The sequence below is a fragment of the Myotis davidii genome, unplaced genomic scaffold (genome assembly GCF_000327345.1).
Source record: "Myotis davidii unplaced genomic scaffold, ASM32734v1 scaffold97, whole genome shotgun sequence".
NCBI lineage: Eukaryota > Metazoa > Chordata > Mammalia > Chiroptera > Vespertilionidae > Myotis > Myotis davidii.
Window position 1 is genome coordinate 807,936 of NW_006289392.1, and position 15,286 is coordinate 823,221.

General features: G+C 44.6%; 1 protein-coding gene across 7 annotated transcripts in view; it reads right to left on the minus strand.

Moving 5' to 3' along the window:
* USP28 (ubiquitin specific peptidase 28) overlaps positions 1-15,286 on the minus strand; it is a 56,028-nt gene that overhangs the window by 11,199 nt on the left and 29,543 nt on the right. For all 7 annotated transcript variants that reach the window (XM_015562478.1, XM_006761532.2, XM_006761533.2 and 4 more), the window contains exons 13-17: positions 12,427-12,606; positions 5,215-5,429; positions 4,168-4,238; positions 2,560-2,788; positions 724-915 (exon numbers count right to left, since the gene is read on the minus strand). In XM_015562478.1, the coding sequence (XP_015417964.1) occupies positions 724-915; positions 2,560-2,788; positions 4,168-4,238; positions 5,215-5,429; positions 12,427-12,606 (887 nt within the window). The remainder of the gene's footprint in view (positions 1-723; positions 916-2,559; positions 2,789-4,167; positions 4,239-5,214; positions 5,430-12,426; positions 12,607-15,286) is intronic.

The following is a 15,286-nucleotide window of genomic DNA, read 5'->3' on the forward strand; positions in this document are numbered from 1 at the left end:
AGAAGAGGAAGAAGAAGAAAAAGGTAAAATACAAATTATGAACAACAAATATACATCTATCAACAAGTGAATCTAAGAATCAAGGGAATAAATAATCTGATGAACAGAATGATCTGGTGATTATAATAGAATCAGGGACATAGAAAGGGAATGGACTATTCTTGGGCGGGGGAAGGGGTGTGGGGTGAGGGAAGAAATTGGACAATAATCGTGCACCTATGGATGGGACAGTGGGTGGGGAGTGAGGGCGGAGGGTGGGGTGGGAACTGGGTGGAGGGGAGTTATGGTGGGAAAAAAGAGTAACTAATGTAATAATCTGAACAATAAAGATTTAATTAAAAAAAAAGATTATAATTCAACATCTGTGTAATCTATTGCATGTTCCCCACCCAAAATCTAGTTTCCTTTCATTACCATGTATTTGACCTGGTGGAAGGTCACCTTTGGATAATTGTTTTCATAAAATCCACCTATTAATCCTACCATAATTCCTCTTATAGCCTGGGAAATAAGCAAAACTAAACAGAGTAATAGTATAGGTAGCTAGTCTTTCTGCTATTACTCCTACTCATCAGAAATCACGTTCTGAACCATAAGTTATCCCATTAGGTTGTGCAATATCAACTCTATTTGAAATGTATTGTGCACCACTCCATCAGCACAGGGCTGGCTGAAGGAGTGCAGTGTGAATACTATCGCTGGCACACTGCCCTTCTCGAATACCTTGTGGTGTAGAGAAATCCTGTGATGTGGAGTTGGTAGATTCCATCTGAGGAATTTTGCAAGACTGCTCTTCTTCCCACTCCTCTACTTCCTGTTCAAATCTCCAGTTATCTTCCTGAACGTAATGCTTAAGTTCAACAGATAAGGCTTCCAATTCTCCCAACATCTGATCTGATTCATTTGGGACTGCCTCTGAGAAAGAACAAAGATGGAGAAATCAAAAGGTCTTTCCTAATGAAAAATACATATACAATAATCCATCAGAAGTATTGACAATATAAGGCCAACAGTCAGAGCACATCAATAACAGAGCCTGGTGTATTAGTAGGTAGGCACATATTGAATTATCTGTTAAATGAAGGAACAAATGAATGTAAGGATTTGGAATAGAGGCCAATCACAGGTAAAATAGTAAGAATGGACCAAATATTTCCCGGAAATTCAGAAAAATCATTAGATCCACTGAAAATTTCAAACAAAATAATTTTATCAATATAACCACTGCATCTATTATTGATAAGAATATCTATCTAAAGATGGTTAGAGATGAATTCCAATGCATTCATGCTGTCTTGAGTTTCAGGCAATGAAGTGCTATCAGAAAGCAATTTGGTACAATAGTTAGATGGTCAATAATACCTGGGTCATTAAAAGCTATAATGAAAAATGGCGCCCTAACCGGTTTGGCTCAGTGGATAGGCGTCAGCCTGCGGACTGAAAGGTCCCAGGTTCAATTCCGGCCAAGGGCATGTACCTTGGTTGCGGGCACATCCCCAGTAGGAGGTGTCAAAGAGGCAGCTGATCGATATTTCTAACTCTCTATCCCTCTCCCTTCCTCTCTGTAAAAAATCAATAAAATATATTTAAAAAAGAAAAATGGCAGGATAGCCCTAGCTGGTTGCTTAGTGGTTAGAGCGCAAGCCCACAAACTGAAGGGTCGCAGTTTTTACAGTTATAAATTATTAGAGAAATAAAAATTGAAAGCATGCAGTAAGGAATAAAGCACCAATATATATTATAAGCATAACTGCTCTTAGCATCAATGTTGATATCTCTCTACCCCTCTCTCTTCCTCTCTCTCTAAAATCAATAAAAACATTTAAAAATGTATACGAAATGTTACTAAAAAAGGAAAAAACTAGAGAAAACTTAAAAGTCTTTCAATGGGAGGTTGGTTTAATAAATTATATACATACATAATATACATATATTCCATGCAATGGAATGATTATGGGGTTAAAAAGGAAGAGCCCTGGTCGGGTGAACTCGGTTGGAATGTCCTGTATGCCAAAAAAGGTTGCAGGTTTGATTCCCAGTGAGTGCACATATCCAGGTTGTGGGCATGTAACGGGAGGCAATCAATTGATGTTTCTCTCTCTCTCTCTCTCTCTCTCTAAAATCAAATCAAATCAAATCAATAAAAACATATTCTCAGGTGAGGATTAATTAAAATAAAATAATGAGTCAATTTTATTTATGAAAATATAGAGGTCACTAAGATACACAATTAATAAAAAGGAAGAAAAACAGAATGGAAAATATCCCATTTGGGGGAAAATGGGATGAAGGAGATGTCAATAAGTAAATGTAGTCACTGCACAGAGCAGTTTCTGAACACAGCATAAGAAACCTGACAATGGATACCTGTTGGGCTCAAGAATAGAAGCCGGAGAGCAAACTTATTTTTCCTCTTTATTCTCGTTTGTATTTTTAAAAATGCATTATTACTTCATGATAAATTCTAGGTTAAAATTATTTTAATCTATAAAGAATGTTCCCTCTTCCCTGAGCAGTACAGACTTCCCCCATTTCTGGCTCCTGTGAAGATATTTTTACCTGCGTTGAAGTGGGGTAGCTTATCGTTAATGTACATCAGACAGTAAGCACTGACATTTCTCAGGCCTCCGTAGGAATCTCTTTCAAGTTCTTCCCAGGAAGATTCGGTCACAGAGATGTCATTGTACTTGAGCCAGACCTGCCGGGGCTGATTGTAGATGTAGGCCCAGTAGTGTCCAGCGTTTGCTTGTCCCTCATGAACAAGCACCGCATGCAAGCGATAAGGCACCTCCAAACCAGAAAGCACATTTCCGAGTGAGAGTCAGTACAGTAATCTGACAAAGCTTAGGTTACTAAAATCCAAGATTATTCCCAACTACCAGACGTAAGGAAGGTATATATATATATTTGTTCACATTGAGACATCTTGGTGATTCAAGATGAACTAACAAAACACAGCCTTGGAATCTACCAATTATGCTGCAGTTCCCAAATCTTTAAAATCAGACAATTGAACTAGATAACCTCCTCTGAGACCTCGTTCAACTCTAAACTCTTACGATTATAGATCTAAAACCAAAGATAACCCAGACCTATTTATTCCCCAATTCCAAACACAGTTTATGTAAAAATAGAATCATCCTGACCGATATGCTGAGAAAATGCTTACCACGTTTGGGACCTACAGCTAGTTTAGCGGCCCTCTTGTTCTCTGTCTATTATAGTTGGCACTGACATTTAAGTTAGCATATTTCATTATGAATCAGTCATATGTCCCTGTATTTCCTCTTGTTCACCTATCTAGGGGGAGACCCTTTTAACTACATTCTTGTTAGTTTCCACACCTGAAAGGCATTTCTTTTTACAATATGCAGAACATAAAGCAATGCTTATGTGCCAAGTAACTACTGATGGGAAAAGGTAAAGTTGGCCATAGACTCAAGTGAAACTTACATTTAATCAGTACCTTGACACGTTTTTTACTGGTGGAGAAGTTTTTGAAATAATGCAAAAGAGAAAATGGGAGAAAACCAAGATTTACATGATGCATTCCCGCCATGCAACAGAACCATGCCTCCATGCAACCCTGGAGACAGCACTTCTCCTCCGGCCACTGACCCCGAAGCACTAAGAGGCCATGCCCCTGACTGGAACCTCTCTCCCTTCCATGCCAGAATGTCATTCTAAACAAAAAATTATGTGGACAATGAGAACTGCCCGCCTACCTCCCTTTTAGAGTCATAGGAGAAACCAACCTTGAAAGCATAACTTTCTCTGTTATGCATGCAGGTACACAAAGGACCACAGTACCGTGAAAAGGACAAGTAACTGGTCCCTAGTTCAGGTTTCCCCACTGTACTACCTAAATTACTAGGCGTGACAATTTTTATTAATATCTGATAGCATGCCTTTCTAATATATCAAAAAGTAACACGTAGCAGAATCAAAACAAATATATTTTGCCTTCTACTGGTGGCAGAAGATATATTACTTTTTTCTTTACCTAAAATAAAAATAACAGAACACTACCAATTTCGTTCCTAAGTGTATTCTTACGTCTCAGGAGGTTCTCACTGAGTTGCAAAGAAAGCCATCCAGTTTCCTTTTTGTATCTGCCATTAGCACCACTAGAACATGCTCGACTACTTTCCCATCAATTCATTCTACCTGGCGAAGGAGAGGATCACAGTACATCTGCTCGATAGTCTGGGTAGTGCTTGCAATACAGTTCTTTAAATCTGTTAAAAGAGAAGACTTAGTTCAGATGACTTCACTCCACATCACAGAGGCTGCTTCCACTAAGCAATGAGCAGTGCTTGTCTGTGCCAGGGTCCTGATGACTTCAACTCCACTCGATGAGCCATGAAGGAAGACAGTCTTAAAGCAGCCAGTGCTTCAGGTTATGAAGACTGTTAGTTTAATATAATTACATTAAGATTTTTAAAATCATCTCTTCTAATTGGCACCAATATTTCTTAAAGAAGAAACAGCCTACTTGGAAAAAGACTTTAATGGGTCACTTGGGTGCAAATGTCCTAGAGATAAGACCTGAAAGAAGGTGGCAGAGCAAGAGAGACTAAATTTCTGTGAATAAGAACCTGGAAGAAATCTGAATTTTCATTTTCATTTTTTGCTCCCCAGATAAAAGGAGAAAGGGGAAGAAAAGTCTGAGCAACATGACCAGGAGGCCATATAGAAAAATCCCAACCCAAAGGAGACATGAGCAAGGGAGCTGCCCAGGAAGCCCAGAAATGTTGAGGAGGGTTCTTTCCACAGTTATATAATGGAAGTCTGTGATCCAATCTTACAGGGAACTAAAGGAAGAAGTCACAATCCCCATGCCAAAATTTAACGGCATATATGGCAAAATTCAATTATACAGTGGGGCCTTGACTTACGAGTTTAATTCGTTCCGTGATGGAGCTCATAACTCAAATTACTCATATGTCAAATCACTGGCGTTCACTGTGACGTTCACTGCGCCAACTAGCAGTAGGGTATCTGAAGCTGGCTCATAACCCGAATTTTAGCTCGCAACTCAAAACAAAAAATCGGCTCGTATCTCGAAAAACTCGTTTAGTCAGGACACTCGTAAGTCAAGGCCCCACTGTATAAGGCAATAGCAGCAGGTGTACCCAAGGTGCCAAACTTCCAAATACTCAAACAAACAGAGAAGGCAAAGAATAGCTGTTTGACAAATTTAGAATAGCCAACCTTGTATATCCTGTTCAATCTCACTCCTCCACCTCTGAAGACAGGTCTTAACGAAGTTGATCTCCTCCTCGGTGACTGCTCGGGGAGCCGGGTGTGCAGGCATTGACACAGGAGACCGGGCAGATGCCAGGGGCGTAGTCACTGTCGTAGACTTGTGTAAACAGTCTCCAGAAAAGGTGCTTTCAACGTCCTGAGAAGAGCTTTCTTTACTTGTGCTGAAAGAAGACACATCATGCTCATATGATAACTTCCAAAACATGCCTTGAAAGCAAGCTGCCATGTGGAAAAGTACCACTGCAAGTTGGTGAGTATTCACTCCGCACAGGTGCAGAGCTGAAACTTTCCTTTACATATATCGTCTCATTTAACACAGCTTGTTTATGAGACAGATATTATTACTATACAGATACTATCCCTATCAAGCAATTAAAACCTAAGGTTTGGAGAAATTAAGCAACTTGCCCAAGTTCACTCAGCTAGTAAGCGATGGAGAGGTATTAAGCCCAGATCTGCCTGAGTCTATGGCTCATGCTCTCTCACCTCTTATTATACTGCATCCTCATGAAGAAGAGAGGAGAGAGAGCACGGAGAAGGAAAGACTGTGTCAGGAAGAATCGAAGAATCAACTATAGACTTCCCAAGATTAAACCAACTAAATGGGATGGATAGACAAGCTCAGGAACACAATATACAGAGCAAGAAAAATGAAATATCAGCTGAACATCCAAGTCACAGGAATACAAACTAGGTAACACCCTGGAGAAGAATGGGGGCTGGACTCAAAGGCAGACAATCCCAGCTCTACCACTCTTTGAATACCCAGGTAAGCAATCTAACACTCAGCTCTAAATGTAAATGTTAACTTCTTCACACTATTGCCCTGAACTAGCTGAGAATAAAGTATGTAAAGTAAATGTTAATTTATCTACTAATTAACTAATGTCAAACTACACACAAACCAGCAGAAAAATAAACTAAGCTTATAAATTGTACTTAGGTTTCTACTTTACATCAAAACTGAAGAACATGAAGTTCCTGTAACTCTGACTTAAAGAAACCCTCACTCCCTACTCTTCCCACCTGCTCTCTCACGCACACAAAATAATGGAGAATACCTCTTCCCCAAGGACCCATATATATGGACAAATGTTCCAATATAAGCAAGAGAGCAGATATCTCAATTTCAGAAGGGAGCACACACAAAGAATAACTTTAAAATCTAATACACACCCCTAGCTGGTTTGGCTCAGTGGATGGAGTGTCAGCCTGTGGACTGGAGGGTCCGGGTTTGATTCTGGTCAAGGGCACATGCCCAGGTTGTAGGCTCGATCCCCAGTGGGGGGCGTGCAGGAAGCAGCAGATCTGTTATTCTCTATCATTGATGTCTCTCTCTCTCTCTCTCTCCCCCTTCCTCTCAGAAATCAATAAAAATATATCTTAAAAAATTAAAAATAAAATCTAATATGCACAGTAGGCAGTATTACTGTATGTGCTTAACCAAACTGCCCAACTGCTTTTGAAAATTAAAACAATTAGCCCTGACTGGTGTGGAACAGTGGATAGAGCGTTGGCCTGCAGACTGAAGGGTCCCGGGTTCGATTCCGGTCAAGGGCATGTACCTTGATTGCGGGCACATCCCAAGTGCGGGGGCGTGCAGGAGGCAGCTGATCGATGTTTCTCTCTCATCGATGTTTCTAACTCTCTTTCCTTCTCCCTTCTTCTCTGTAAAAAATCAATAAAATATATTTAAAAAATAAAAATAAATTAAAACAATTATTAAAGAACATGAAACCATTCTAGAAAACGTCCAAACACACAGGTAAGAGTATGAAAGGTAAAAACCACCTCCATCTCTTGTGCCACCCTGAGGGATACACACTTCTATGCATACAAGGATGAATAATTATTAATATGGGGGGAGTTAGGGAAATGGGTGGGATTTTTTAAACATAAAAAAACTTAACCTTTTTTAGTCAGTAACCAGGAGGCCGCAGGGTCGGGTGGGAGCTTCTGGCTGCCGTGACAAGAGCACCCCTACCCCCCACGGCTCTCCTTGCAGGTGCAGGAGGTTCTCCTTGGGAGATGCTGCATGAATAGCAATGCTCTGTGGGGGAGAATGGACTGGACCCTGGCTGCTACCCCGTCATCAAGCAGCAGCTAGTGCGCTCCGTGAAGGCACTGCAGCAGCAGGTGTCCTGGGACACCATGTTCACTGGCAAAGAGATGCCAGCACCACATCCAGCACCCCGGAGGCGTGGCCATCCACGGCCTGCACACCAAGCATTCTGAGCTGAATCCAGTGTGTGGGTGAGTGCCCACCAGAAGCCTCTGCCTCAGCTGTCTTCTGGCCCCTCCTGAAAGCTGCCACCCACAGACAGAGCATCTCGGAACTGGAGCAGGGACGTGGGCAGCCGCTGGGCCTGGCTCGGCTGGCCCTCAACAATGGCCTGATGGAGTGCTTCCTGCAAGAGTGAATACTACCAGCTCCCCGCTGCCTGGAGACCCCGGGAAGGGCGAGTTCCTCAGCTTCCTGCAAGGACTAACACCCTTACCTTACAAGCCCACCACCTTAAGGGAGAGGACGCTCACCCACTCTCGGAGCTCAACCCTGCTACCACCTCTGGTACAGAGGAAGGAGTCTCTGGATTCCATTTCCCTTTCCTCAGGCTCAGAGGACATTGAAGGCCAGCACTTGGGCCATAAGATCCAATGGAACGGACAGCTCACTGCCTCCTTCCTCAGCCTGGACACACCAGTTCCTCCCAACTGTCCTGCAGCCTAGACTCCGATAGCTGCCTACTCCAAGAAAATGACTCCAAGATCCCAGATCCTTCTGAGGAGCCCATGTCCTACAACTCAGACCTGGGAACAGTAAATGCTGATGATTCAAACTCATCTTGCAGGAGGTGTTGTCGGAGTTCAACAAAGCCCAGGTAAACTCGGTGCCAACTAACGGACTGAGCCAAGAGACAGATTCCCATGCTGCAGGCCTCCCCCACCCTCAGCCTCTGCCTGACACCAACCAGCACACACATGCACTTTGATGCGCCTGCGGAGCCCCACCCTGCCCAAGCAGCCTCTCGAACTCAAGACCGTGGCCACAAGCAGGAGCTACTTTCCAAGGCACCTGGCATCCTGGGCCTGCGGCACCTGGGCACTGCACAAGCTGTCACTTGGAAGCACTTCAGACCCCAACCCTCTATCCTGTGAGCACAGGTGGCGAGGGAGGAGCCAGCAGGTGACAGAGCTGGGCTGAGCCTCGGGGCTTCCTCACTCATCAGTCCTGAAAGCAAGAACTGGATCTCACAGGATGACTCTCCAGGCCTCCCCAGGAACAACCCCAGGAGGTCCTTCAGATGGCTCCGTAGCTTCTTCCAGGGGGTCCTTCAGATGGCTCCATAACCCAGGGGTCCTCAAACTACGGCCCACAGGCCACATGCAAATAAAAATATTGTATTTGTTCCCGTTTTGTTTTTTTACTTCAAAATAAGATTACGTGCAGTGTGCATAGAAATTTGTTCATAGTTTTTTTCTAAACTATAGTCCGGCCCTCCAACGGTCTGAGGAACAGTGAACTGGCCCCCTGTTTAAAAAGTTTGAGGATCCCTGTGCTAGAGCAAGGGTTGTCAAACTATGTGCAAAAGGCCAGATAGTGAATATTTAAGGATCTTTATAGCAATTAACTCAAGTAGACTTCAGATGGCTCCGTAGCCTCTTCCAATGGGTCCTTCAGATGGCTCCGTAGCCTCTTCCAGGGGGTCCTTCAGATGGTTCCATAGCCTCTTCCAGGGGGTCCTTCAGATCGCTCTGTAGCTTCTCTAGGGGTTCCTTCGGATGGCTCCGTAGCCTCTTCCAGGGGGTCCTTCAGATGGCTCCATAGCTTCTTCCAGGGGGTCCTTCAGATCGCTCCATATCTTCTTCCAGAGGGTCCTTCAGATCGCTGCATAGCTTTATCCAGCGGGGCTTGGGAGTCCAGGCCTGGTCTCCTCAGGCATTTTCCTTAAGGCCCGAGAAGAAGCTCCATCAAGGGGGCCTTAGATAAAGCTGTGTGCCTTCTCTAGGAGGCAGGAAAAGCCAGGTGGGAGCATCAGAACCCCAGGGGTGCACCTCAGGTGACGGGCACGAGACTGCAAGGTTCCAGCGTCTCTGAGGGCCTCTTCTCCATTACCCACTGGGTGCTGTCTTCTCACAAGGAAACCCTCATCCCAAAATGTAGTAAGAAGCACCCTTGTTGAAAAGTTCTATATTCTCTCACAGTAATGCCCAAAACTGCCCAGAGTGCAAAAATACTGTTTCATATATTGAAATGGAAAAATACTTTCCCTGAAACCTCCCCATAAACCTTTTTATACAGAACTCTTTTTTTAAATATATTTTATTGATTTTTTACAGAGAAGAAGGGAGAGGGATAGAGAGTTAGAAACATCGATGCGAGAGATCAATCAGCTGCCTCCTGCACGCCCCCCACTGGGGATGTGCCCGCAACCAAGGTACATGCCCTTGACCGGAATCGAACCCGGGACCCTTGAGTCCGCAGGCTGACGCTCTATCCACTGAGCCAAACCGGTTCGGCTATACAGAACTCTTGATTCTGTCTGTGGCCCAGAGCAAGCCCTGCCTGTTGAAGGCCCGGAGTTTCGAGTGCTCCTTCCCAAGGCCTCCAGCTCAAACAGTGCATTCATCAGCTGTTCGTTTAGTGTCCACCGTGTGCTGTTTGCAGTGAAGCCAGCTTGATCTCCACCCCATACCCGACCTGGGGAAATCCAGAACAGGTTAAACAACCAGAACCTAATTTGCCTGTAATCCTCATAAATGGCTTCTTCAAACAAACAAAAAAGTGTGCCCCAGAATCAGTCTCTTTCTCTCATTTTCTGTTTGCAGTGACCCAGTCCAGAATTCTGGCCTGGGCGCATGGGCAGAGGCCAGGTCTCCATGCTGGCTCCTTTTAGGTGTTTCTGTCGGCTCATGGGATGGTGGTAATTATGCTGGGGAACGTGTGCTTTGTGCCGGGGTCGTCAGGATCCCTGAGGAGGAGGCAGACCCTCTAGTGGTTTGCAATCCCGAAGGCTGGTCCAGGCTGGGAGACAGAACTGTGTGTCCTTTGGATCTCCTAGTTGGTGGCAGACCCCCAGGAGCAGGGGGCATTGCGCAGTGAGTGGTACATGGGCACCCACTCACTCATTCAGCAAATATCTGTTGAACACCTGTGCTGTGCCAGGTGCAAGGGACACAGCAGGAAACAAAGCAGAGTCCCTGGCTTCATGGGACTTATATATTAAAGAGTAAGCACATGGCATGGGCAGGTGATCCTAACTACTACTGAGAACAATAAATCTGGGAGTGCTCCGCTGGGGAGTATACTGCTTCACATAGGATGGCCAAGGGAGTCCCACAAACCAGGTGACATCTGATGTGAAGGAAGGGAGAGAGGAAGCCACGAGGCGAGCTCCGTGGTTCAAGCAGGAAGACAAATTGCAAAGACCCTGCCATGGGAACATCCCTGACACACCAGGAAATAGCAGAGCCCAGAGGCAGCAGCCAGAAACACAGTCAGAGGGATGGAGGGGCTGTGGGCCACAGGAAGGACGCTGGCTTTTGTGCTGAGGGAGATAGCAGCCCCTCCAAGGCTTTAGGCAGAGGGGCATGATCAGACCTATTTTAAACGGGGGAGTATCCTGGCTCACATGCTGAAGGACTACAGGGTGGGAGAGACCAATTAGGAGGCCACTGCCATAAGCCAAACCATGGATGTTGGTGGACTGAACCCATGAGGTGATGTAGGTGGTGAGAAGTGAAAGATCCTGGATATGCCAATGGATTCGACGTGTGGTGTGAAAGAAAGAAAATCAAAGATAACTCCTTATCCCCATCCTACCTGCCACATACACACACAGTGGCATTACCGCTCCACCGCAAACACAGACTGATCAGAGCCTGAACTGCCGCAGATTCCTGAGTGGGCAGGAGCCCGGTCTGGGTTGGGCAGTGCTGCCTGAACCTGGCCTTGTTTTGTCAGCCCTGTGAATACATTCTATATTCCAGAAAGTGCCCCAGGAGATGGCAGGAGTGAGGCTCTGGAGACGCTCGCTTCAGTCCACCTCATCCTTGACTCCCCTCCCCCCGAGAATACCAGCATTAGAGCTGACCCTCTCCCCATCACCAAAAGTGCTGATGCTTTCGGATGAGCTGACTTACCCCTCCCCTCCAATGGAAAGCTGATGTGAACTTCAACAGTGGCCACACTACTTTTAAGATGTCACTTTATGAAATAAACTACAGTGTGGGGCCCTGGCCCTGATAAGTACTTTGCAATGTACTGAAGGAACTGCTGCTGCGTGATGTTTGAATGATCTTGCAGTAAAGACCTGATCTTTCTTTTTAAAAAAATCTAGCCCGACTGGCGTGGCTCAGTGATTGAGCACTGACCTATGAACCAGGAGGTCACGGTTCAATTCCCGGTCAGGGTACACGCCCGTGTTGCAGGCTCCATCCACATTGTGGGCGTGCAGGAGGCAACTGATCAATGATTCTCTCTCATCACTGATGTTTCTCTCTCTCCATCTCCCTTCTGCTCTGAAATCAATAAAAAAATATTTAAAACAAATGAACAAAAAAAAAATCTAACCTTTTTAAACAGGTTCTAGTGTTTTGTTTTATTAGTCAAGGCACACGTCAAGTTTACTCCGAGCTGACCCTAATGGTTCCTCCAGGTTACAAAGGTTGTTGCATGTGGCTGGGCCAGAGCAGAAGCAGAGGGCTCCTGAGCGCTGATCTCCCCATTTCCTTCCCTAGATAAGCCCTTCTAGGCTGTCCTCTTCAACTGCGAGCCAGTTCTTTTCACCTGTTAGTTTTCTATTTATGAATAAATCTCTTTCCTTAATGTTACTTAGTCATGCATATTTTCAGCAGCAAGAATAAGATGTTTGGAAGAGCAGGGCGGAAGTTTCCTCTTAGAAAGACCGCTGGCAGCTAGCCCAAAACAAGTTCAGGAAGCTCTGAAATAACCCCCACCCTCCTACGGGCAGGGGAGTGCACTGGTAGGAATTGGGAACATTCTCTCAAGGAACAGTTGGCAAAATCCTTCCCTTTAAGACAAGGAGTTCAAGACCTCAAGCTCATATGGGGTGAGTGTTAATCAGATGGAAAGAAGGTGCACAGTACAAATAAACCAAAAATATATATACATATACTAATAAAACTTTTTTTCATTACCTTTCCTTGGATGTCAGGTCAGACACCGGGCAACGCACTGGAGAAAGTGGTGATGTCATGCTTGTGTCACTCTGAGACGTAGAGCTTTCTGAGGCAGGTTTTGTACTAGCAAATTCAATGACGTATTTCAACATGTCGGGGAGTGGGAACCGAGCTGGGCCTGAGCCATACTTCACATACCTAAGAGGCAAAGACAATGGTACTCTATTGGCCTTGTCTGTCTTATATTTTGAGGCTTGCTGACAAAAGATCTGTTGTGGTGTGAAGAGCTGATGGAAAGGCTATTTCTAAACACTACACAATATTTAACCCATTTCTCAAACAGCCTGTAGGGCAAAAATCTCTAACTAAATAAAAATAAAAATTTGTAACAATACAAACTTTTATACCTGGCAGAAAATATTACAAATGGTCTTTTAACCAAAGTCATGCCAGTTATGTTTTTTCTTGATATCATATCACATTTAGGCTCTGGACATAAAAGTAAATGCTGTTTCTTAGAGGAAAATAGAGATATTACCAGTACTCAAATCTGAAAATAATGCTGGTGAACTATACCCACGGGTTTTTTCTTTGCTGCCCTTTAGATCAACCACTTAGCAAGTATTAGGAAAAAATGAAAGAAAGCTGGAAATGGTAAGTAGGTATTTAGGTATTGATAAAGGTCAGAGTTTACGAAAACTAGCAAATCTTTTTTTTGTGGAGTCCTAAGTACCCTATTATTCATACACTCAAAAACAGCATAGGCCAGGCATAAATTATGAAAGATTTCTTTAGGATAATTAATACCTGAAATATGTAACCAAAATAACAAATTACTTTAATAATACCCAATATTCTGCCATTACTAGCATATGTTAGAGTCATTAAAGAAATTTACTTTAATGAATTCTACAGTTCACTATAGCAGACAAAGTTTAAATGGAAAAATAATTAAATTGACTGATTGATACAGGTAAACTCTGTAATACTGGGATTCTATTTACAAAGGATAGTCACTTCACATTTTTCTATTCTGAATAAAATGAGAGATAGGGGAAGAAAGGGATATAGAACTAGGAAGAAGGAAAATTGTCTGTTTCTATATTTAGAAGGACATTATGAAATGAAAACACTAGTGGAAAATATGTACAGAGCAATCAAAGTCACCACATTAGAGGGTATGCAGTTTTGCCTCTCAGGAAAATTAATGACCTAGCAATAGAGTGGGTAGAGATGGGGTGGTGATAGCAGCAAAATTGTTAAGCTGGTAAAGGGGGAAAGCCACTAACATTGTATGGGATTCTTTCTGAAATGCTAAATCAATAGGTTCTATCTTGACTAAAAAGAAATTACATTGGCTCCCCCTTAGGAAGTCATAGGAGTGATTCCACAGAAATAATGTAAACAAACAAAAGGGACTGAATCCTCTATAAGACAAAGGACTTTGTCCGTGTCAGAAATATTAGCCCTTTTAATCAGTTAGCCCTACTCTAGGTAGAGTAGCATTGCTTTTTGTTTTTACCTTGGCAGACATTCAGAAACTGCTTTCCCAAGACAACGGGAGAGGAGCACGACGACATTACCTCTCTCGTGTTTGTGAAAAAAGATGGCAAGGGCACTGGAAAAAAGTAAAGGGCTATAAAATCAGAATGTGGATCCTCTGAAATACACTGCCAATAACTGTGCGGCTCAGGGTCACTTAAGTCCCCTGGGACTACTGTTTGCCCATGGATACTCTCAGCTCATCTTGAAAACTGCTTCACCCTTGGGGAAAAAAAATTCTTATTTTATAAAATACACTAGTTAATACTTAAACACTGAATTAATCTATCCTATCTAATAAAAGAGAAACATGGTAATTGGCGTTACGACCGCTACCCTTCCCATTGGCTAATCAGGGTGATATGCAAATTAACTGCCAGCCAAGATGGCGGCCAGCAGCCAGGCAGCTTAAAACTAACACGAGGCTTGCTTGCTTCAGTGATGGAGGACTCCAACGTTCCCGCCTGCCGCTGTAGGCCTCTGAGCTGCAACTCTAAGCAACTATGTAACAAATATAGAAGCTAAACCAAACCCCAGAAACCGGCTTTAGTCCCGGGCTTCAGTCAGCAGGATCGCAACATTGTAAAAAAAGGCCAGAAACCTACTTTCAGCAGCGGAGGCCTAAGAGCTGGAGCCAAGCCTCAAAGCTAAAGCTGGCCCAGAATAAAAAAGAAAAAAAAAAGAAAAAAAGGAGCGGTTGGGAGCTTCAGTCACCCCCAGCCTGAAAACAGCCCTCAGCCCCTCACCCAGACTGGCCAGGCACCCCAGTGGGGACCCCCACCCTGAAGGGTGTGTGACCAGCTGCAAACAGCCATCATCCCCTCACAAAGGCTGGCCAGGCACCCCAGTGGGGACCCCCAACCTGATCCAGGACACCCTTCAGGGGCAAACCAGCCGGCACCCACCCGTGCACCAGGCCTCTACCCTATATAGTAAAAGGGTAATATGCCTCCCAGCACTGGGATCAGCAGAGCCGTGAGGCCTCCCGGCACCGGGATCAGCGTGACAGCTATGACCGTCCAAACCCCCTGACCGCCCTGCGGCTCTGTGTGTGACAGAGGGCGGGGCCACAACCTCCCTATCCACCCTGCTCTGTTCCTTACAGGGGGGAGCTCCCCAACCCCCCGATCGCCCTGCTCTGTGTGTGACAGGGGGCGGTGCCCCAACTCCCCTATCAGCCCTGCTCTGTGAGTGACAGGGGGGAGCTCCTCCACCCACTGATCGGCCCTGCTCTGTGTGTGACAGAGTACAAAGCCCCAACCCCCTTGATGGGCCCTGCTCTGTGTGTGACAGAGTACAAAGCCCCAACCCCCTTGATGGGCCCTGCTCTGTGCGT